Source organism: Falco rusticolus, chromosome 3 (genome assembly GCF_015220075.1).
Source record: "Falco rusticolus isolate bFalRus1 chromosome 3, bFalRus1.pri, whole genome shotgun sequence".
In the NCBI taxonomy this organism is placed as follows: Eukaryota; Metazoa; Chordata; class Aves; order Falconiformes; family Falconidae; genus Falco; species Falco rusticolus.
Window position 1 is genome coordinate 70,484,882 of NC_051189.1, and position 24,640 is coordinate 70,509,521.

General features: G+C 37.8%; 1 protein-coding gene across 5 annotated transcripts in view; it reads left to right on the plus strand.

The window, feature by feature from the left end:
- The window catches only part of STX17 (syntaxin 17), a 37,767-nt gene extending 13,464 nt beyond the window's left edge, over window positions 1-24,303 (plus strand). For all 5 annotated transcript variants that reach the window (XM_037382275.1, XM_037382272.1, XM_037382273.1 and 2 more), the window contains 6 exons: window positions 3,447-3,512; window positions 12,660-12,879; window positions 18,255-18,373; window positions 18,457-18,507; window positions 20,552-20,638; window positions 21,345-24,303. In XM_037382275.1, coding sequence (XP_037238172.1) covers window positions 3,447-3,512; window positions 12,660-12,879; window positions 18,255-18,373; window positions 18,457-18,507; window positions 20,552-20,638; window positions 21,345-21,584 — 783 coding nt within the window. In that variant the 3' untranslated portion in view covers window positions 21,585-24,303. The remainder of the gene's footprint in view (window positions 1-3,446; window positions 3,513-12,659; window positions 12,880-18,254; window positions 18,374-18,456; window positions 18,508-20,551; window positions 20,639-21,344) is intronic.
- Window positions 24,304-24,640: the final 337 nt, after the last annotated feature.

The following is a 24,640-nucleotide window of genomic DNA, read 5'->3' on the forward strand; positions in this document are numbered from 1 at the left end:
TTACATGCATTTTAGCCATAACGAATGTGTTACAGAACTTTTATGAGCTGTCAGCATCAGCAGTTTAAATGGTTTTCTCTAAAATACTTTTTGTAAAATTAACTTTCAGCCATGTAAACCAAACATCCCTAGAGGTAAAAGGATAATTTTGTAGAATCTGATCCTGTTTATTTTACAGGCTACTTTTAAGCAAAAGTCACTAATTACGTCAAATTGCTTAGAGCAGCAACATTATTTACTTATGATGAAGCCAATATCTCTAACCTCGTTTCATGAATATTGATTTAAACCTTTGGTTCCAGAGATAGTCCAAACAATTAATCTACTAAATCACTGTTTGAAGAAACTATAAAATCAACATATAATGAAATTTGACCTTGAGTACACCTTTTCAGAGGAAGTGGCTACCATAAGTCCATCATCATTGCTTCTCAACTATTTGAGAGTCCCGACTTCCCATATGACAGTTTCTGAAGACTTAAAAATTGCATCCTTAAGAAATCGGTTCCCTGTACCTGTTTTAGTTTAGTTCCGTGTTTTCCCCAAAGAGTTGTAGTTTCCTAGAAAGTACATTCCATGGATTGGACGGCTTTTCACTCCATAAAAGGAAATAAAATGCATGTTTATCAAAAAGAGTTACAAGTTTCTGTTAGCTTCTGTTAGATAAAAGCAATTGTCATGGTATTGCAGGAAGGTGGAGATTTTTGCATGGTGCCCTAAACTTTGTTGGTGATATGCAACAATCCTTAAAACCAAGAAATCTGCTCTAAGTCATGATGTCCTTTTTACTGTTGCTTTCAGTTTTGATTTAGTTTCCTGTGACTGTGCCAAATTTGAAGGATGCTGTGCGAAACACTTTTTACCTTTGACTGGGGACTGTTGTTGTGGTGGGAAGATACATAAAGGTGGTACAAAATGAGAAATTATCTGAGTCTTATGGCAGTCTTAATCAGAATGTATAAATTTGTGTAAGACATCTATTGTAGAGCTTTTAGAAATGTGGGTGAGTACTACCTACTGTAAAAATCAATGCAGAGGTTATTACGAAAACCTTTGAGTTCTCTCCATGTCAACTGGATATTTTCAAGGAGAAATGGAAGTGATCCAAAGCATAAGCATGAAGGTTTCTTTCTAAAGAGAGCTTCTCAAAGAGAATGGGACAAAGAGGAAAAGAGATTGAGTGTCTTAATGTCTTATGTTTTATATTTCTGATGTGAAATACAAACTATTTGGCTATAGCACAGTTATTAAATATCACGGAATCATGGAACCACAGAGTGATTTGGGTTGTAAGGGAACTTTAAAGACCATCTAATCCAACCCCCCTGTGATGGGCAGGGATGTCTTCCACTAGATCAGGTTGCTCAAAGCCCCATCGAGCCTGACCCTGAACACTTCCAGTGATGGGGCATCCAGAACTTTTCTGGGCAACCTGGTCCAATGCCTCACCACCCTCATTGTAAAAATTTTTATTATGTCTGAGCTAAAATTAGCCTCTCTCAGTTTAAAAGCATTACCCCTTGTCCTGTCACTACAGGCCTTAGTAAAAAGTCTCTTCTAAGCCTTCTTTATATATTGAAAGGCTGCAGTCAGGTCTGGAGCCTTCTCTTCTCCAGGCTGAACAAGCCCAGCTCTCAGCCTGTCTTCACAGGTGTTCCACCCCTCCGACCTATTTTTTTTTGGCCCTCCTCTGGATCTGCTGTAACAGGTTAGGATTCCATTGATGTTTTACTTTGTGGAACTCCCTTAGTTTTACATGTGTTTGTTAATGGTAAATAATGTCAATACTAGCTTTTCTCAAGGTTTGCTATCGTTGGGTCCCACAGAGTGAATGTTACCCAGGAGTCCAGCCTACTTTGTGCTGGATGACAGAGAGAAGTCAACAAGGATGAATTATCCGACCATGTGAATATCATTACTCTGGGTGTATTAAGTCATTGGATTCTTTGGAGTCATCATCAGCATACTAGGAATTTTGAAGCAAAGTAATAAAACTTCTAAATATATAAAGCAGATAAATCTGTGGAGCGTTTCTTGTAGAAATTATAAAGAGCAATAAAGGTTTCCTGAGGAATTCTTCTTGTTGTCCTTAGCTGGAAAACAGGATTTTTTAAAATTTGATATGTGGACAGTGTATTACAGTCAGTTGAAATTGAAAAAGTAATTTTTCACCAGCCCCCTTCTGTTCCACCCTCAGAACTTCCTGTTTCAGTACTCTTTCAGGGATGACTGAATTGGAAGATACACTGTTGATACAGATTTTTTGGTCCATTTTATTTTAATAGACAATAGCAGTAATTTTAATGGCATAACAATTTGTGTGGAAGTTGCTAGTTTCCTAGAAAAATCACTTCAATCTGACTTAATTGAACACTAAACCTTTTCTCTTCAATAGCACTACAAAATCCTAACATGAAAGAACTTTTTTCTCTGAAAATAAGAAGTAACTTCTGATTTTTTGTTGTACTTTAGGAAGCTGAGTAATTTGTGATCCTTATTGCTGTGGCTTCTAAAATGATGAAAAGAATTAAGGAAAGATGTTGGCTGTAGATAAAGGTTTTTTATTGGTACCAAAGCATGTTAAGAAATTGGGGAATTAAACTTTACATAAAAATACTTCTCAAATCATAGTAAACATTTTGTCTTGTACTTTAAACTATTTAAAAGCATGTTCTTTTACTGTCTGGTATTGTAAACGCATTATTTGATGGTTTCAGCACATATTCCAGGAATCACAGTTTCTGCTTCTATTGTTTTACCACACTTTTTCATGATAAAGTCTCTATATTATTTATGTCAACTGCCAATGGCAGGGATTGTTTGATTTTAATGATGAAAAGGTTTATATGTGGTGATAAGCAGTTCTTTTGCAAAACTTGCTGTCTGCTAATGGAATAATCACTCTGTCCTGTGGAAAGTGCTGTATGCACTGAAGTTAGTGGAGCCTCATGCAGGTTCCAGGTCTGCTCTGATAGTTCTTGTAGGTGTGTTGTGTTTGTAACCACATAGAAATGGTAAGTGTAAATGTAGGCAGCAGTGCTGTGTAATGAATGCAATTTTCTTTGTAAATAATGTCAGATACCTTGTTGTCCTATATGACCAGTACTGCTTATCCCATGTTCCTTTCCTTTTGCACTTCATTTTTCTGACCACCAATGGATTTATGCCACAGTAGTATCGGGATGCTACAAGATGCCTTTATTTTTAGAAACTGATGGTGAAACCCTAGTTATCTGTGATTCAGTAAAATACATTGTACAAAGTATTCACAAAATACATTGCCATTTACCTCTCTTAATTTTGCAGTGGAAATGCCCGTGGATCAGCTCAGCTTTTTTACTGCCAATTTTGGAAAATTAAAGTGATTATTTACTGAAGGCTTGTTTTTTCTGCATAGCCAGTTGGTAAAAATAGCAATTATGTGGAGTATTTTTCCTTTATTTTAGTATCAGAGATGCAGGCTCTGGGACAGATTGCACGAAGAGCACATTAACGCAGGACGAACAGTTCAGGTAAGGATATTAAAATGACTGTGATACTAATGGAATTAAATTAGATATATTTGACAGGTGGGTTTGAGAAGTACATGGTATTGCTTTACTTCATTTAAAAGGTAAGGATTTCCTAATTGTGTCCTATGAGGCAACTACAGTCAGAAATGTGTCAGGATTCTTGAACGAACAAAAGTTTGGAGACTGTTCTTTTGCAAACTATCCTCTTATGTTACTAAATTAGAAGACGGGAATTGCAGTATGGGATGCTGTTTATTTAAAGTGTGGTTTCAGACCAAACACAGAACATCTGGACTACTAGTTTGGTGTGCACATCTCTTGTTAGATGCATTATGTCATCAAAGGAGGAAATACCAGACCCATTTGTCAGCATGGCATCATCTCAGTGACCTCATGCATAGTCAGTCACCCATTGCTCAGCACACAGGGAATCTTACATCTGTTTCTAAAACAATGCATGTTGTGATGAAAATGATGCAAAAGCTAATGCCAAACATCAGCCTTCACACTGCTAAGTAGGATACAGCCCACAAAGATGCTAAATAGCATACAGCCAAAAAAGACTATCAACACAGAAAAACGCAAAGAGCACATCTGCACTGCAAAGTTTGCTGATGCAGATATAGCAGCTAGTGGTTATAACATACATGCTGTACTGGCAAAATTCTGGGGACAGACATATCTTTGCCAGCAGGAAAGGCATCTTGTGTTGGTTTCATAGATGTTCAGAGGAGTGACATGCATGACTTTGTTACTAGAATGAACCTTTTGTGACCTATGTGGCATCTAGACCAGCAGGCTTTGCTGGCAGGGGTAGCATAATCCAAACCCACTATATTTCATATTTCTAATACTGTAAATTTCTGTGTTTGTTGTAATGCTTTACTGACTCCTGTGGGAAATTAGAGAGACTAAAAATGAAAAAAAAAAAGCTCAGAAAAAATAACTTAGTCCTGATTGAACAACAGTATTAGTAGGCAGAGCTGGAGTTATCTTTTTTGAGGAATGGAAGGTGTTAATGAGCTTTTGTAGTGTAGATGACAAGTTATATATGAAATCTACTTGATTTTTCTGTTATTTGGAGGTTTGAATGTTTATTTTGATTTTTCACCAATTCTTTCTGAAATTTGAATTTAGGTTTATTCTTAATATTTAAAGAATCTTCTAAAGTTGGACATCCTATTACAACAATGGTATTCTAACAGGTGTGGTGTAGTAAGCACATGTTTGCTTGTGTCTGTGCTCAAATATATTTTCACATCTGAGGGGTAGGAAGGACTTCTCTTTATTATCAGTATCATTTGTTTAGCAAGGCAAAATTTATCAATAATTAATCATGTTTAAGATTATGTTTTTAAATACATTAAGTGTTTTAGTAATAAAACCTCATATTTGTCTCTAGAAACATTTGTATTTATCTTGAACCTAAACCCTACCATTTTCACTTGCAGCCAAAATAAATTTTCTTACATTTTATTTAATGTTTATTGCTTTTAGATCTGGACACAAGTTATACATTAAAGTGGCCCACATTCTGATACCCAGAGAGCAGAATAAGTACCTGGTTCCATGGAAGAAGAGTAGACTAGCTCTTTGTTTTAATTAAATAGTTAGGAGTTTGGAGTACTTGATAATAAATTATATGACATGTAGAATGTGTTTGCTGTAAGCTGTTTAAATGTTTACCAATGGACTTGTGATCTGTTTGTTTGCGAAGAAATCAGATTAATTATTGTGATACCAAATGTTCTCTGCAGCACACACTTTGCTCTCAAAATTAGATGTTGTAAAAATACATTAGGAATCCCTAAGTCAATATTGACCCAAGGCATCTGCCACAGGTTTTAGACAAATATATGCACAGCCACTCTACATTTAATCCATGTGCACATAATTAGCCGTTTTTCTGATTTTTCAGTTTACCCAGAATAATTACTTCTGTTGTAGTTTTGATGATGGTCAAAATTATAATAGAAGTATAGATGAGCATAAATATATACCTCTTCTTTCTGGTGACTGGATACCACGTTAAAAACTTCTAAAAAAGAGAGTGAAGAAACAAAGAAGAAGGAAATCTTTGTGTAGGGCATGACAACACCCTTTCAAAAATACTGAGAAAATAGCTCTTGTATACCATGTATTAAATCACACCGATGTGCTCTTGTAGATTTTCATTTTTAGGGACCGTCCCTGGACTTCTTAAAATGTTAGGACCTGAATAAATAATGCAGTTTTGCTAGGCTTTGCCCGCATATATGCTGACTGTACCATACAGTGAGTTAATTATTGCAAGATTTAAGCCAATTTCAATGAAATGGCAGTATTTTGTTGTAACACCTAGGGACTGCCTTGATCATATTCATAGTAAGAGGAAGAAAAATGCTGCAGTTACTAGAGGTGTTGAAGAAAAAAAAGGAAAAATACTGTGGTTGAATGATCTGTTTTTAGTCTATATTCAGCCCACAAAAGGAGACTGTTCTGCAAAACATACCTAGGCAGATGTAGTCTCTCCACTGTGTTGCTGTAACCTGGAAAGCTACTTGAAAAATGTTAATTTTTTTTTTCCTTTTTCACTTTTATGATTTCCATTTCAACTGAAAATGGTTTACAAGTAAAAGATTGTTTTCAGTCAGCTCTCTTTTGCATAAGTCTTCAAAGCTTACTTGTATGGCTCATGTCTTCTGTACCACCTTTAAAATTATGCAGTCTTGAAATCAAGTATCTTTCTGGAATGCTATGCAAATATACTGGGAGAGCATGAGAAGCAGGGTAGAGTTTATTGCTGCTGGAGATTATGGTATCAGTGAAGGGTCATATAAAATCAGCTCACTATTACAGCCTGTGGCCATCTGTATGGTAAATATATCCTTAAACTCAGAGTTTCTTTTACCTGTGCCAAGAAATTTGTAACATATATCCTTTATTACATTACTTTCAACAAAGTCCAGAGAAGATAAGTGAAGGCAACTTTACATTTGCATAGCTAAGCTACTGCAATACTTTCTTAGAGGTCCTGTTTATGTTAAGGTGGTGGGTTTGGAGGCAGTATTTACTTTGTAATTTAAAATGACAACATGCAGAATGGAGGGAGAGTTGACAGTGTTTAATGCATGGGTGCCAGAAGGTAAAGAGAAAAAGGGACTGATATGTTGCACAGAAGAGAACCTGTGCCATCCATGTACTATTTCAGCATAAAGAGTTTGAAGTGTAAACTACTGGAAAATGTATACGACGCTACATGTAATGATAGTATTAGAAGAAGAAAAAGAGAACAACGGTGGCGGAGATGGAGTGTGATAATGGCATGGCGGCCGTGATTCAGTTACCTGGTAGTGTTAGGAGCAGTATATAGGCTGATGGGGATGGAGTAAGTGAAGTGCTGGAATTTCTGAGCACTCCGGGAACATCGGTTTTGCCAGGGACACATGGCTGAAGCAGATACTTACACTGCAAATTTTCAGGTAGCTGTTGCTGGGGTCCTTAGATAGAACTTCAGATATTTCCATAACTGGTAGAGATGTTGAATGTTACATGCAAATAATCTCACAGCTCAGGTCCCTGCTGCCTTTTCAAGGGTTTTGGTCCCATCTCAGCCCTTTGACATTTGTACAGGGTGGAGCCACGCAGACGCAGTGTTTATCCTGGTGCCCAAGGACCTCACACTGGGTCAGCACTGAAGCACTGAGGTTCCTTTATGCTCTTTGTTACTACCTCTTTTCCTTGTGGTGTTACGTGTTCTTAACGGCATGCTGTGGCAGCGCAGCCCAAGCTCTCTGCCATGGCATGCTACTGCAGGTTGCTATATGCATTTGCCTGCAGCTGAGTAGGGATTCCATTATTTCTTTGTTGTCATCTGTTACTTTTTCTCAATTGTAATGAAGCTGGTTGCACACAAGAGACAGGTGTTGCTGGTATAACATTGATAGTGATGTTCACGGGCGTTAAGTATTGGAGTGTGAAGTGGTGGTATTTTAAGGCAGCCTACAGTTACCCTGTGGAAACACAACATCTATTTTTCATCAAGTTACATTACTTTGAAAATTCAGCTGTCACTATTAGTGAAGAAAAACTACTGCTTTGAAAAACCAATACTGGAAAAAAATGAAGAATTTTTACTCTTTTGTGTAAGGTTTACTGGTTTGCTGAAAATTGCTGTTAAGGCTTCTGAATTCCTCAGGGAGTCTTACCATTTTTTTTGCATATGTCCAGACATCTGTAGAGGAGGTAACATTCATAAACCACTTAGGAAGAACAGAATATGGGAAGATATTTTGTGATTTTAAAGATAAAAAAAAGAATACTTACAATAATTCCTTCTCTTCATTATTTAAAACAGTGCTGAGTAATAAGGTAAGCTTAATGGACAGATGTGTACAGTAATGTCCGGCAACAGTGATTAAAAAAATATTTAAATTAATCCCTCCTTTGGCTCATTTGTCTCCTTTTCTATGTTACTTTCTGATAGAAATTTATAATTTATTCTTTATTTTTTACTGAATGTGTTTGTAAGGATTTTGAAAAGAATGGAAAAGCAGTGCAACTTCATTATGTATGACTTCTCTGTTTCTTTCCATTTTGGATGTGTTGATGGATTCAGCAGGTTTTTCACAGTGCTTGTGAAAACCATGCCACTTATCATTTACTTTTCTGATGAAAATCCATTATGTTTATTCACATAATATAGTGAATCCACCATCCTGGTGGATCTTCCAGATGTACCTCCAAATTTGTGGACACTTTAGAAAATTGGGCTCAGACATTGTGTCCCTACCTCAGTTCTGCATCTGCTCAACATCAGTGAACATTACTCCGGTGAAGTCCTTTGAGACCTAGGGATGAAGGCACTGTATAATAGCTATGTAACATACTGATTCATTATATAGTAATATGTAATGTTCATTATACAGTAAAATTTGCAAACAGCATAAAGCTGAGAGAGACTTAAGGGGTTCTGGTGGAGAGAGCAGAATTAGAAGTCATAATGATGTTGAGAAAAGACTTGAAAAATCAGTATGTTTTTGGGTGAGGACAAGAACAATAGTCAGCTGTATAGATCCAGCATGGGAAGCTGTGTTGGGGCAGCACTTTTGCAGAAGAGGACTTGAGGGACACAGACTAAAAGTGAACCAGCTCTGTTGTAGTGATAAAAAAATGTCAAATAACGTAGTGGGATGTAAAAACAGGAGAGTAGTCAGTGTGGTCTCTCATGCAATCTCTTTGGTCAGCAGTAGTAGGATCCCAGGTAGAACAGTTTGTCCAGTTTGGGCACCACACATGTAAGGAAGCTATGGACTGATTAGGGAGTATTCAGGGAGAGCAATGAAAAGGGTCAGAAGTCGAGAAAATGAGACTTATTTGGAAAGACTGACAAATCTGTGATTTTGCCCAAAGAACACCTGGCAGTGGCATGCTGTTTGCAACATGGAAAGGATGGTTGCAAAGAGGACAGGGCTTGTCTTTCTCTCTTTTGAACAGAGAGGGTAAGAAATATCTGGTTTAAACTGAGGCAAGAGTTTTCTGTTAGAGATGAGGAAAATGCTGCAGCAATTAGGGTAATGAATTCTTGCAGCACAGTATCAAGGAGGTTGTAGTTTTTCATAAAGAAGTCCTTTTAAGACCAGATTAGATAAACAACTGTCAGAAATAAAACAGGGACAACAGATCATGCTTTGGAGGTATGACTTCCTGTGGGGTTTGCTAGCTTTGTTTTCCTAGTTTTTGTGAGAAAGCCGTATGAAACAGTCTTATTTGGCTTTGGAAGTTAATAGACCAAAACTGCAAATATTATAAATAAAAATTCTGTGTCTTTTGGGCTGAATTTGGTGAGTCCAAAACTCAGGAGTTCCCATAAATGAAAATAGAATTTTGTATTGCCCCCCTTGCTAAGCTTGGTTTTAAAAGTGGAAACAGTTGGGAAGAGAGTGATACACTTTTATGCTCTGCCCAGAAATTAAACTCTGTCCCATTAAATGCTTGTGAAAAGAAGTCACAGCCATTTGCATATCCATAACATTTATCATGTTACACCCTGGTGAGCTGCTAAGATGTGTCTCCTCTCAGCAGGGCTCAGCTTTCTTGCTAGGCTGGATCCATTTAGCTTCTGTTTAATTGACAGTGAATGGAACAAGAGTCCTCTCTCCAAAACCACAAAGGAAGAGTTACTAAAATTAAATTTCACTGAATAGGCGAATATCATAATCTGATCCCTCCATCTTCTTTCTCACAAATACTTTTCTTTGATCAGCGAGGTAATAATGAACAGTGAAGGTGAGGATCTGATTTAGTCATTCCTTAGGGTGAGTAGTTCGTATCTCTTGAAGCTTCTGTTCAGAATTTTTGAAAACTGCAGCAGCAAGGTGAATGGTTGAGTGACCAACTCTGCAGAGTAACCGTCTTCATTATACTTGTGTGTTGGCCATACTCATAATTTGCCCCAGCTGTAGTGGTACAAATCGCTAGCAGAGCTATATTTTAACTCTGTTTCAACTGAGAATTTTTCTGTTGTTCTTTATTTTAAAGAAACTGCTTTGGAAGTATTATTAGCTTATCCCAAACTCACGATCATCGCTGTTTCACAACATGGTTTTGTTTGACTTGTCATTTTTTGTCTCCATTATGGCCAAAGACAGGATAATAATAATTTTGTTTCCTGAAACAAAAAGCAGGATCAACTTCACTTGGTCCCCTGCATATATTTATTATGAAATAGATAATTAAATGTTGTGTGTAGATAGTCCCATTTTGTCTTTTAAATGAAATTCCAAGGTTTTGTAAACCGAGAATTTTGGCATGTGGTGGACTATGACAGTGATGACATTCTCCCATTTTCAGCGGTTACAGACAGGCCATGGAAGGAAGATAACAGGAAGAGCAAGGTAGATTAAGATGACAAATGTATGAGGAAAATAAGGCACGGTGTTTCAGTTCAACATCTTACAAACTTACTTTTTGTATCTGATTTTTTTATCGTTAATCAGTATTTTTACCTGGGATTAGTTTTATATAATGCAGCTTAACTTGGCTAGTAATACTTCTAATTTAAGCATACAGTAGAATATCCTCTTAATAATTTGACAAATGATTTTTATGAATCAGTAGTTCTTTCTTTGGTTGCCTAATACGGCTTGGGCAGTGTTACTTTCATTTGTTGTTGAATCAATTTCCTCCTTCTCTAATTATATTTCTACTATTTCTTTATACATGGTAAATTAATTCTACTAGTGTATGTAAAGAAAAAAAGTTCCATTTAGTTCCTGCTTTTCCAGGTAAGCAATATTGCCTTTCGAAAGCATTACCTGCACCTGGTTTGCATTACTGAAGAAAACCTTTCTTTTTCTAACCACTCACTGGTGTTAATCCATTCTTTTGTTCTGCTGTGAGAAGAAATTTCAAAACAGTTGGTAAACAGTGCAATAAAAAATATGATTTATTACATCACCTTATAATGTAATGCAATGAATATTATTTTTATTACTTTTTTATATAGTTAGATAAAACCTCTTGTTTTTAAGAAGGGGCGTAATTTAAACTATAAATTTCTTCTTTTAATCTGTAGAAAAGGTGGTGTGCATTTTTAGATTTTAAAAGCCTAGGCAATAAAACCCCCCTCTATTTTAGCTGTAGACAGAAATTTATCTCACAGGACATGCCCACGCACAGACTCTTCTTGCTGGTTGTGAATAGTTTATATCTTCTCAAAACTCTTGTAACTAAAAGAAATATTTCTCTCTTTTATTATATTTGATATTCCAATCAAACTAATACATTCGTCCTTCTGAAAAAAGAAGATAAATATTGCAAAAAAAAGTGGTCTTCTCCTTTGTCCCTGAAGTTTTCTTTACAAAATGCAAATAATAGTGTTGGGCTAGTTGGGGGTTGTGAATAATAATATCCTGAAGTGCTATAGTCACAGCAGTTATTTATTATTTAAAAAAGCAAATTTTGAGAAGCAATCACTTTATTTGGATATTATTTTAACTTGTTGCGACTTGTGTAAATATTTTGGCGAAGGCCTAAATTGATCACAGACACTGAAATAACTTAAATAATTACATAGTGAATTAATTAGTTAAATACTTTTAATTGAAACCCAAAATAAAACAGACTGACTTCTTTGTTGGAGAAGTGGATAAAGTATAAAACTGACAGCAATAAAAATAAATAAAAATATTTATGGGGATGGCTTCAAAGATATTTCTCCCTTCTTTTGTGGTTGGCTGATACTGTGGATAAATTAGTTTGCCAGAGAAGATAACAGGTACCATCTCTTCCTTGATCTTTGGTTCTTATTATCCCGCGGCAGCTAGCTTAGTTTCCCTTATGGAAAGCAGGCCGTGTCCAGAAAGATTCAGTATGTCCCAGTGATGCTTCATTGCACTGTTTAGGGACTGCTGTGTTGGGAGCTGCCGCCCCCATTTTTTTTTTAATAGATGGAAAACCGAGTGAACTCACAAGCACAAGCAAATACTAAAAATACAATGGACTTAAGTGAGCTGGTTATGATGTAGTGGCACCTCCAAGTAAGAAGTGCTTGGACGTGCAGATGCCTTCCTCTATGGACAGTGTTGAGCTCTGGTTGAGGTGACTAATTGCTGTCTTGCTCAGTATCATTGTTGGCTACAGGACTGTCCCCTGCCTTAGGAAGAGGTGGAGGTAGGTCATTTACTCAGAAGGGATCATCTTTAGGTTGAGCTACCTTAAGTAAGGATAAGCCCCTTCTCTGCAGAGTGCTTTATGATTTATACGCTGACTCTTCTGCAAAAGCACTGTAAAAAGACCAGGGAATAGCACTGGGTCACAAAATCACAGGGTCTGGGAGTCCCAGGATGGGTTCAGGGGAGGGTTGGCTGTGTTACTGGAGGCACGGGCTTTTACAGTGATCAGGGGCATCTTTGACAGGTGACCCAGCTGCAGTCAAACAATAGAGTATGGAAAACAAAATGGGTGGAGAGGAGAAGTGACCTGGAACATGGGGATTGCTTGAAGCCTGGGACTTCTGAGGCTTTTTTTTGGTCTTAGTTTATTAAAGCTTAGAAATGGCACTTTTTATGATTATTTAAAGATAATCAAGATGATAGTTGCTTCCCAACCACTGAAGGTCCTGGTGCTCTTACATAGTGAGCTACAAAGTAACTCTTAATGTTACAGCAACTTCGTGCCAATATGAGAGAGATGGAAAAACTGTGTTTGCGAGTCCGACAAGAAGACATCCCAGTTCTGCAGAGAATGATAAAACCTGTGAAAGACGAAGCTTCATTTGCCATAAAAGATTTCCTGCAGCTCCATTCTGAATCTGCAGAAGAACTTAAAAGGCAACTTGAAGGACAGGAGGATGCCTCTTTAACCAGATCTGCAACTGTAGGAGGAGGTAGTAGAATTTAATTTCTGTATCTATCATATCTATATCATTGTATCCAGTTTGCAGTTTCTCTGACCAGCTATAAATGAAGTAAACAAATGAGATTTCAGTTGATTAATAATTATTAATCAAGAAGTGGATTTCTTCCCTACACCACACTTTTCTCATGACTTATGACTGAGTTTTAATAAGTGGAGAATTCCCTAATTAAATGTCTTAACAAATTAAATAGCTGTGGCCTTCCATGAGAAGGATCCCGTAGCCTTGGATCTTGAAATAGGAGACTGTTCATAGGAAGCAGAATACTTACATTCATGTTTCACGATAGCTTGACTTCTTCCCCACCCCACCCCCCCGGCCCCAAGCACTTGAACGTGTGCAAGTAATCATTTAGGCCATTTTCATTGAATTAGTGCTTGCAACATCAAGAAGAAAACAATTTTTATGACAGGTGATATATTATGCCACTGCTGAAATACATGGAAAAGAGGAGCAAGTTTCTATATAAAGGAGAACATCTCTTCCGCTAGCATTTTAACTTGATAACTGACAAGAAAGCAGGAAACAGTATAAATCCATTTAAATAAAAGATTTTGAACTGTAATGCGCTACAAGCCAGAAATGTTTGCTGTTCTTCCCTCCTTTCTGTACAAAGTGTCCTTCATTCTTTGTTCTACCATTCCGTCTTCAGGGGAAGCCCTTATTATGCCCTAGTACCAGCTCATGTTTGCTGCTAATGATCTGTGAGAAAGTTGGTTACATCAGGATTAAATCCTTCCACGTAACAGTAATTAGATTGATTGCTGCAGTAGCAGCACTTGAAGAGGCTGCCCAGAGCTTGTTTTTAAGACTCTTAAAATCAGAGCCTTAATTTAAACAATACATATTGTTTAAAATTGTTTGAAAATTCCATGTATCTTAACATTAGAAGTGTCCTCAGTCAGCAGCATTGTAGAAGAATCTGCTATCAAATTTGATTTCATTACCCTTCTTATTGCTACATAAAGAACTACAAGAAGTCTTTCAAGTGTGATTAATAAGCTAGCGAGTCTAATGGTCAAATAGGGAGAAAAGAAAAGTAGAGTTGAAGACTGGGCTGGCTTTCAGGAATGTCATGTGCAGTAGTATCAGAAAGCCTTATGAACATCAGTATACACCAAATACAGAATCACAGAACAGTTTGGGTTGGAAGGGACTTGTAAATACCATGTAGTCCAGCCCTCCTGAAGTGGGCAGGGGCACCTTCCACCAGACCAGCTTGCTCAAAGCCCCATCCAGCCTGGCCTTGAATACAGCCGGGGATGGGGCATCCACAGCTCCTCTGGGCAGCCTGTTCAAGTGTCTCATCACCCTCATCATAAAAAAAATTTTTCTTCTTACCAGGCCAATAAAATAGACTGAGTTAGCTTCTGGCATATGAATCTGGATTTTTTCAACACCTTCAGCATCTTAGTTGATTGGTCAGTAGTTTGTCCTTATATCTTTGTGGGTTTCAAAATCTGGGTATTTGCTGCGTTCTCCTTCCCCTCCAAAAAAGGACGATAACGGATTCTATTCTCTTGCAGTCCTCTGGGACCCCCTTATTCAAGTTCTCAGAAAAATGCTTGAACTGTTTTTTAATGCCCTAGAATGGATTTCATTGGACCCTCAGGACTTGAGTAGATCTAGCTCATCAAAATATTTTTAACCTGTTTCACCCTGTCCCTTTTTTTCTTTCTTGTCTAAATTAATTGCATGAAGTACCTAATTACAGCTACCCATTTGCATAAAGACTGACTTAATCTTTCTCCTAGTCATCTGTCTTTTCTTTCTTTACCTAGCAATGCACTTATCCTTCCTTTGTCTTCCTCTAACTTCAAAAGCATTCACAGACACTTTCTTGGTACCATTTATACCCCTTAGTAGTTGCAATTTACACGTCCCAGTCTTTCTGATACTGACTTCCCATGCTTCTATTATTCCTCGTACTCATCTTAATTGTGTGTCAAATTCTTGGTATCCAGGGCATTGAAGAGCTTTTGCTGAAGCCATAAATGTTTTCCTCTGCATCAGGACAATTTGCTGTCATCTTCAGCATAGCCTGTTTTATTAGTGTCTGCCAGCTCTTCTGCAATCCTTTATCCTTTAGGAACTTCTTCCCCATAGTTAATCAGTTTGTTGCATTTGTTGATACCTCTTTTGGGGGAGCTCATTGCCTTCCATCTTCTACTCTGAGTTTTACAATAGTGAGCTCTGTTATTCACTGATCCCCTTCATGCATAGTGGCCATTTCTTTCAGGCTCTTTGAGAGATCTTCTCTGTTACGATTAAAACTAAATTTAAAATATCTCTTCTTTTGGTAACTTTCTGCAGTTGTCCTCAATGCATTCTGGCATTTCATTGGAAAGGCCTTGTCCTGGCTTATTGCTTTTCTAACAGTTACATAGGTCGTAAATGGGAACTAGAGTTTAATTTCAAAGAACAGGACTGCTTTTTAAATCTGAAATACCTTGAAAGTATGGAGGACATTGAGCATAACAGCACTTCAGAAAGACAAGCAATTGATCAGAAAGATCGGGATGAGAAGAACAGAAAGATATTACTGGAATGACACGTTCCTGCAAGTCTGCTCAAGAATTCGGAAGTAATTCACCCCATTTAAAGTGAAACATACAGACAGGCAGACAACTAAATACAATTAAACAGATATTTTTTTTTTCAAGTTTGCCTGCCTGTGAAAGCAGCTGTCTTGAATTGCTAACACAGATGCAATATATTGCCTGTTCTTTTGTGCTTAGAGGCTACAGTTCTGAAAGCAAATCTTGGCTGCTGATCTTAATCAAAGGAGCTTCAGCATGCCCGTTCTTTGTAGCTTGTTGCTTCCCATCTGGTAGAGAAGGAAGGAGTTTACAAATTCAAATGGCCCATTTAGAAGGCATCAGTGATACGATGTAGTCCCTTCCCCCCTTCACCATCCTCAGCTGAGGTCCAATAGAAATGGAATTTAATTGCATTTTAAACAAATATTAACAAAAGGTGAGACTCCACTCTTAAAATTACTAAAATCTTTTAGAAGCAACATATTGAATCTTCCAGAGCATTAGATTTTTATCTTGAGTGTAATGAGGTGTGAAGCTGCTCTATGAAATCTGCAGAGGTGTTTTGTATTACTGCATTTCTGTGGAGATGCTGTAAGGGAACCGCTGGAGCCACTTCTATTCTCAGTTCTATTAAAATTGGTTAAGACTTGATAAAACATGAACTAGTGAATATAAATTTCTTACTCAAACTTACAGCCCAAGTGTGACTGCACCTTCTCTTACCCTTCTTGTTCTTTACTTTAGTTTTTTGAAGTGAGTAAAGGATTTTCTTGAGGTTTTTTTCCCCCACTAATTTTTAGTTATTAGAAAACAATAACATTGTAAACCTACATTTTAAATCTTTTTTTAAAAAAATTTAAAAAAATTAAAAAGAATTTTAAGTTCTCTTGAATGTGTCATGCAAAACTACAGTATCATTTCCGTACTTTGAAGGATATGTGTTTCTATAGTAGGTCAGTATACATTGTTAAGGACAGACCAGAGTAAGGAATGTAATTTGTGACGAGGCAATTTTGCTTAGTGAGCTTTTTTATTTTCTTTTGAATTGTATTTTACTTTCAGCCAACTATAGCATGCATGTGGCTGATCAGGGAAGAGTACACTTCTCTTGGCAGAAGAAACTTGATTTTGAAATAGGGTTTTGGAGAATTGAAATGGAATAAAACACTCAAACCCAATGCTAAATGTCAGAATATGTAGCAGAATTGGTTTCTCCAAAAATCCACACATTTGAATATATGATTAATTACGTTGAAAAGAGAAAAGTAATATTTTAGAACTGAGTATACAACATTAGTTAATCTGATGTTATAAACCAAAATATGTCCTGGAGCAGGTGATGATTGCAGAAGGGGAAGTGCCTTCTGTGTCTGGATTCTTAAAGGCAAAGGGGTAGAAATAATTAGAAAGAAAAGCAAGCCTGAAATAAACCCCCAACTTACTTACTCCATCATTGATATTCTGCTTATTTAGTAATTATGGCTGAATATCAGCTTCATTGATGTTGACTTCCATTGATGTGAGAGTAGGAAGATTAAGTCCTTCATGTGTTTTGAGATACTGGGATAAAAATGTTGAGAAATGGACAAATGTTATGAAAATGCATAATTTTTATTTTCTTATTTCCATGAATAAACATGCAGTATTACTGAATTTTTAAATGATTTTTCCATTGTTTGTATCTGTTGTAGTAACAGTTATATAATATTATTGTAGTACCTTTGCACATTCATTGTTTCTCAAGATTTTAATGCAGTATTTACATTTTAGTATTGTTGGACATATCTAACCAGTCTTTCCCATATTAAGCTTTCTCTTGATACTACCCTCAAGGAAAGGAAACATCAGTGTCATGCTAAAGTAGCTGTCTTCCATCAGAAACCAAAGTTGTCTAAATTAACATGATCTTCACACTGTTTATATACATACGTTCTCCAGTCTGCTTTTCATGCTCTCAAGCTGTTCTTTAATCCTTGCTGTGATAAGCCAAACGTGTTGTTCTACTTTATTACCACTTAATTACTTGTCTGTCATTACACACATGGCCATTACATCTGTAGTGGCTCAAGGCTGGGCTCTTTGACTGGAGGAGGTATGTGTACGTCTGTTCATGTATCTGCTCTCCCCTATGCCACCCAGCTGTCTATCATTCCCCATTTTTTCCATCCTAATGTCTTCTGCATTCAGTCCAGGTGATTTAGAAAGGACGGTACTTGAGAATATCTCCATTACACCACAGAGCTGCAAATATTTGCCATCCTCACAGTACCGTTACCCAGCTGGATCCAGCACTGAATGCTGGGAAGCACGTTACTTGGTTTTCACTACTTCTAAAGCCTTTTCCTGCAGCTTCTTTTAGTCCCAAATGGCTGAAAATCAAGCTGGTAGCATAATAATCAATCATAAAATGAGTAACTGTCTGTTCAGTTTTGGAAATACAGTGGTTTTGTGTGTTGGATGTAAATGAAAAGTTTTTGTCCCAAGCTCAGTTTTCTTAGCTCGGTTGATACAAAATTAACTAACTCCTTGAATTCAGAAGTATAATTTAATATAATTCTCAGAACTGATTGTGAAAGCACGCTGATAGAAAGTAATTCATGTCTTTGGCAATAACTTCCTTTTAAGAAACTGTCTGGTGCTGTGAGTAAGACTTTTCCCTATATGAGCATTTTCAGGGCTGCTGTTTGGCTTGAATTAGATTAAATACTGATTTAGCCTTGAGAAAGATTAAGAGCGAGAAACTTTGCACATCACCTGCATTCTGATTCAGTGCATTTATTTATAAACATCGTATTTCTCATTCAGAAACTTCATATAACATGGAAGTGAAGGATGGCTCCCAAAGTTTAATCCAGATCTACTCCCGCCTTCCTGAAATACCTCAGGAAGAAAATGCAGCTGAGTCCTGGGAAAATTTAGAAGAGGTATGTTGCAATGCCTTCACTGCCCTATTGGTGCTTTTGTTTTTAGCAACTATTACAAAGTAACATTTGTTTCTTACTTGTAGGACTTGATTCAGCTTAGCCAGTTGGTGACTGATTTTTCTGTCTTAGTCAGCGTAAGTATTAATTCTGCATTCTATCTTAGAGTCTTGTACAAAAGGAGGGCGAACGGGTAACTCCTAGTTGGGGGAAAAAAAGATGAGCAGTACTTCTGTCCGTAGTGTGAACTCAGACTGAGCTGGTATCACTTACCAAAAAATCAGAATAGCAGAATAGCATTAACTGAATTTTCAGTCCAGTATTTAAAGACTACAAAATCCTAGTCACTGTTAGGAACTTCAGGAAAGTGCCAGCAGAGGCAGAGCAGTTTCCCCACAGTGAGCTGAGATGCCTGCGTGAAGGTGCTGTCTTTGCTACTTGGGACCCATGGTAAATACACCTATAGTTTCAAAGACTGTACGTTAAATACTTTCCAAAGTAGTAGGTGATGCATATAATGTTTACGTCATGTTGTCTAGCAGTAAGGTGAAAGGTTTTATTTTGTTTTTTAAGTGTCAACAGAAGAGAAATGTTCAAAAGCATTATTTTAACTACTCGGCTGCCCCATCTGGTTAGAAAACTAACAGCTTTTCTTTCCCTACATGAGTGACTCATTGCTACAAGTGGCTTTGTGGCTCTCCTGTTGATTGAGGCTCTGTCAAGGTAATTTTTTGAGAAGGCAATAGTCTTCTGTTTCAGCACTAGTGCTGGTAATTGCTCCTAAGTTCTTGTCACCAGAGCAACTACTGATATTCTAGCCAGTGTCCTTGGCCAGAAGCTCTACAGTATTGACCGCAGACTTCTCCACAGGTGCTATTCGTATGTACAATTTCTAATCCTAATGGTGACGATGGCCTTCACCGCACAGGTTGGGTGTTTCTCAAGTACTTTTTCTTGCCTGTTCAGGAGTACTAGAAAAGTCTTAGGTTTCCTTCACCTTTTATCACACCTTTTCTCTGCTGTCACAAAGCTGCCAAAAGGTCTTCATCATCCACACTCAGTTCCCAATATTTAGTTCTTCCTGTGCCACTGGGAATTCAAAGCCACAGTTCTCATCTCCTAGGAGAGTTCTTTAATCTCCTTGCTATCGGATTAGTTGGGATAGATAAGCTAACTTTTATCCTTTCTGCTGAATATGTGCTGCTTCACATATACAGAAAAAAAGACTTAAGATTTCATTAGACAGGAGAGGGACTGCAAAAATTTTTATTCAGTAGCCTAAATGTTAGCAGCTTTAGCTAAAAAGGAGGGGGTTCCTGTTCCCAGGACTTCCTGGATTTCAGACCCAACCATCATTAGATATAACAGCAAGCATCTAAAGTGTGTGGATTGGATACAAGTGAAGGTACCAGAGCTGGCAGATTGAGCAGTTTCTGAATTAGAAAGAGAAAAAAGTTAAGAATGCCTCTTATTTTCAGCTTAAATCTCATTATTTTGTGACATAAACTGCTGAGATTAAAATCAGAACAAACAAACCCCCAAACCCCTTTATCTTCTGCTCCAGTGTTTTCTGAGAGACTGCAGGGGAATCTGACGGCACTTGGAGAAAGGATGGAACATTTTTGTAAAATCAAACAGTGAAATGCAGAGTAACATCAAGTATATTTTCAGTACTGTCACTACTCTATTTGTAAAGTTAAGCCTGTGTTTTATAATGTCATAGTTAAACACTACTATTTAGATTTCTTAGTGCAGTTTTGTATGTTGGAGTTGGTACTGATCTTATAAATGCTCTTTATAGAATTATTTTTTTAAAATTTGAAACTCAATAGGAAACAAAAAGGCCAGTTTGGATTATTTTTCCCTTTGGAATGCGAGTTCATCTATTCAGAAAAAAGATGTAGAAATCCGTATTTTCGGTTGTTTTCTGTAACTGCAGCAACACATTGTATAATACCCACACTATTATTACTTAATAGTTACGATTTTTTTTAAAGTAAGTTTGTAGTTTCAGCCCAGTTTATCAGATGCTATTAATGAACCACCATTAAGGCTGCACGGCTGCAGTGTGTAGCAGATGAAAGTGGCTGTGGGGCCCTGATTACAGGCATTAAAATGGTGTGTATTGGCTCACTGCTGCTTCCCAGCAGGTTACCTCACTCGTAATTCCTTTGCATCTAGTCTCAGCAGGAGAAGATTGACAGGATTGAAGACCATGTCAACAGTGCTGCTGTGAATGTTAAAGAGGGAACCAAAAACTTGGGAAAGGTAGGGATCTGCTCCTGCTGGTGAATCAATGGTACTCTGCCTCCCAGCAATCCTCTGTATTAACCCAATTGATCTGCCGTCTTTAATGCTGAGGGAGCCAGCAATTAAGGAAATAAGAAAGAAATGACTCACAGGTAGCAGGGGAAAAAAAAAAATCAATCTTCCTTGTAATTTTCTGCCACATCCAGACTACTAGGAAATAAAAAATTTTTTTCATTTTTGTAATGCTATTCTGATGCTGCTTTGGTTTATCTGCAAAGACAAGCACATTCAACGATTGGGTCACAAGAATGAAATAAGTGTAAAACAGGTTGATGATAACATACAATTTCAGTCCCATTCTATGTAGATGTCAGTGATAGTTGTTAATAAGCCACAAACCTTGATTCAGGCATGTTACTGAACAGTGAGCATTTTCTCAGTTTCTCATTGACTTAGTGATGGCAACAAAGTAATAAATAGTGTATATAATCAGCCAGAACCATGGAAAAGGGACCTGGTTCACAACTGCATACATGAGACAGCTCAATTTTGACTTGTTTTTACTATGTTCTGTCATGTGTGTGGGATAGGAGATCATCTTTTTTTAAATACTAATTTGTAAAGTTTATCACTGAGCTTTAAGTCATTGCTGAGAGCAATAAGGGGGAAACACACATCTCCACAGGCAAGTATTCTAACTCTTGCTTTTTTTTCCCCTTTACAGGCTGCAAAATACAAGCTGGCAGCCCTTCCTGTGGCAGGTGCAGTCATTGGTGGAGTGGTGGGGGGTCCTATTGGTCTCCTCGCAGGCTTCAAAGTAGCAGGAATTGCAGCTGCACTTGGTGGCGGGATTTTGGGTTTCACAGGTGGAAAATTAATACAAAGAAGAAAAAAAAAAATGATCGAGCAGGTCTGTTCTAGCTGTCCAGAGCTTTCTCACCAAAGTGCCAAAAAATCCAGCTGAAGTATAAATTCATTATGACTAGGAACAAAAGCGTAGTAGCTGCGCTAATGACAGACACGCAGCCTTATGCTTTAAATACAAGGCTGAGCTGTGTGAATTTTGATAAGTGCTGTTACTTGGGAGGGGTCAAACAGTTATGTCAGAATTTCTGTCTTCAGATGTGGTGACATCAGTCCTTTAGAAATTGTACGGGTGACTTTTATTATGAAAATTCTTAGGTGTGTTATATGCACAGCTGTTAAGATGGGTGACAGGTGCTTCATGCCAAATTTGCACAAAGTGTCTTGCAGACAATACAACGAGAGGTATCTGGAGAACCCTAGTGCTTTCCCATGAATGCCACCCAGAAGCTGGAGCTTTTATTATAGTGCTCCAAAGAAAAGGAGATATGCTCCGCGTGTCTTTCATGGTCATAGTACTTTCATTTATCTGGATTCCCAAACTGCCCCTGTGTGTACCCCCAGGGTATGACTGGCTATGCCTGTTCAGTAACGCACAGGGAAGCATTAGCTGCTGTAAGAGGTGAAAATGGTGGGGACTAATATGGAAAAAACCCCTACGTGTGTCCCATATCTGCCTCCATCAGCCAGATCAGAACAGCATCATAAGCAGCTTTTCCCCTTTTTCAGGTACCTTTTTTTTTTATTTTAAATTTGTGAACGTCTTGCTCAAAGCGTAGTTAAGAATTCAACAGTTTAAGCAGCAACCCCGCAGGAATGCTAGTGGAGATTAATAATTTTCCACGGCTGTTCAACTACTTGGCTTGTCCTGAGAACCATACAGGTGACGTGCCGGGCTCTATCTAGCCTTTCGAACCTGAAGCCTCAGCTTAAGCAGTGCTTGCTGATAGATATTGCCTTGGCCTTTGCTCTCCAGCAACAGTGCTGTGGTGGGAGAGCTCTATAGCTTCCCTGGAAGGCAGTGCTGCAGCAAGGCCCACTCTCTCAATAGTCTTTTTTTATCCCTCAAGGGTGGCATTTAGGCACCAGGTCAAAGGACGGTGAAGCAGCGGTGCAATGGTGCCAGTGTCAGCTGACATCCCCAGATGGTGGGGCTGTTTTGAAAATGTCAACCTGATACTGTTTAGAGTAAGTAAACCAGGCTTGCCTGGGTCAGCTGCACACCTCTTGCGTGCCGTTCCATTCCAAACCTTCTGCTTCCACTCACACTTCCACCAGCCACTGATAGCATCTCAGCTTTTTCAAGATTTTGGGACATGCAGTGGAGCCTGTGTGGGGTGAGATACTGTTAGTGCTTTTGCTAGCTTTTTAGAGCAGATGCCTGTTACTCTTACCATCCTTATTTTACTGCTTAAGAAGCCTTTTGCTTCTGAAACTCCCATTGTTAAATACAGAAGGGTTAATGTGTTTTTACTGTCACAGTTGTAATCCGCTGATCAGCCCCTAGTCCTACCTCCATCCTTCCAGGACAGTTCCCACACTACTGCTGCTACTGTTTGGGGGAACAGGAGCTGAGGTTGGGAGGCTGCTTTTTAAAGTTTTTAGATTGTTCAATTCATCCTGAGCTCTGCTTGAGTCTGATTTTATTAGGTGAACACTGACTTCAGTGTTCAGTTACAAGGCTCCCTAGCAGGGAACGCTGTATAAGGAAGCATACTATAGAAGAGGAAGCATACTATAGAAGAGCTCCCTTTTCGTAACCAGTACTTTGATACCATCATTGGAAATAACTGTCTGCTAATGACAGATGATAGGGCTTTCTGCCTAGAGGCACTGTAAGCAACTGTTAGTTACAGCACAAGCATCTTTTTCTGAACGGTTCTTCCTATTACTTTTAAAATATGATTGAAATCGGTATCTGTCAGAGCATTGTGTCTACTTCAGGTAGGTCTGAGGCTCAGGGAAGCAACACATGCGAGAATAGTTTTCACAAGAAATCACAAACATTGTCAAAAATCCATGTGTTAAAGCCACAATGCCTACATCTGTAAAATCTGCTGGAGTGGAAAACTTGACCTAAGTAATTCAGCTCCTTTGCTCCAGTCAGGCGAAAAGCAGGTTTTTTTAAATGCATCTATGAGCTTGTAATAACTTCACACTAAGGCTATTCATTCCTTTGATATGTAATTTGTACATTTAAAGGAAGAAAAAAAGTGTTCTTAATCAGAAACTGTGATTGATTCTTTGTATGATTTTTCTTTGTATGATTTTAAAAACCTGTCTGCTTTCCTACTGTATGCTTCAGAATCCCATGTGTTTAAATGACAGCAGCCACATCAGAGACATTGCAGACTCCACCCTCTCCCTCTGGACTAATGCCAGGACAATCTAAATTCATAAAACTGAATTCCTGCTGCAGCTTATACGAATTCAGCTTAGTATGCACTCATTATATGAAATGTCTAGCACAAAAAACTATTCTTCCTCCTTGTGTCTTTAAGGAAGCAATTTCAAAACGTGGTGTATGCACTAGACTTGGCAGAGTATTATTTAAGCTATGATTTTTTTTAAATAGGTGGTTTATTTACATATGTGAAGAAACATGGGCATCTGAATAACCCCAAACTAGCATTTAAATTGCTAGGCACGTGAGTCAGAAGCAATGTGAGATAAAATAATTCTTTCAGACCAAATACAACTTTTTGCCTATGAGATTGGTTGTAGCATTTACTGAGAACGTTGGACTTTATTTCTTTTCAGCAGCTAAAAGATTAATCCCTCACAAATTTTATATTGTTAAAAAAACTGCATTAACAAGATTTGAGTCCTGTATTAAATTACCAAACACATACTTCAGCTATTGAAATACTTACATTAACTGAAATTACACAATTTCCTAAAGTGGTGCATGCATCTAGTAACTTGTACGTATTACCAGTTCAGAAATGGAGTCCTTAAGGGGAGTCCGGCATGGTTTTGTTCGCTATGGGGATAACACTAAAATTTTTGACAGCTTCCTAGGAAAGCCTCAAGAAGCACTGAATGGAGTGGTTAGCTGAGCACTGAATGGTTAAAACCACTGATGTAGATCAGAGTTGAAGGGATCAGTTTGAAACGCATCTCACATTTTGTCCAGCGCTCGCTCTCTAGGCAAAC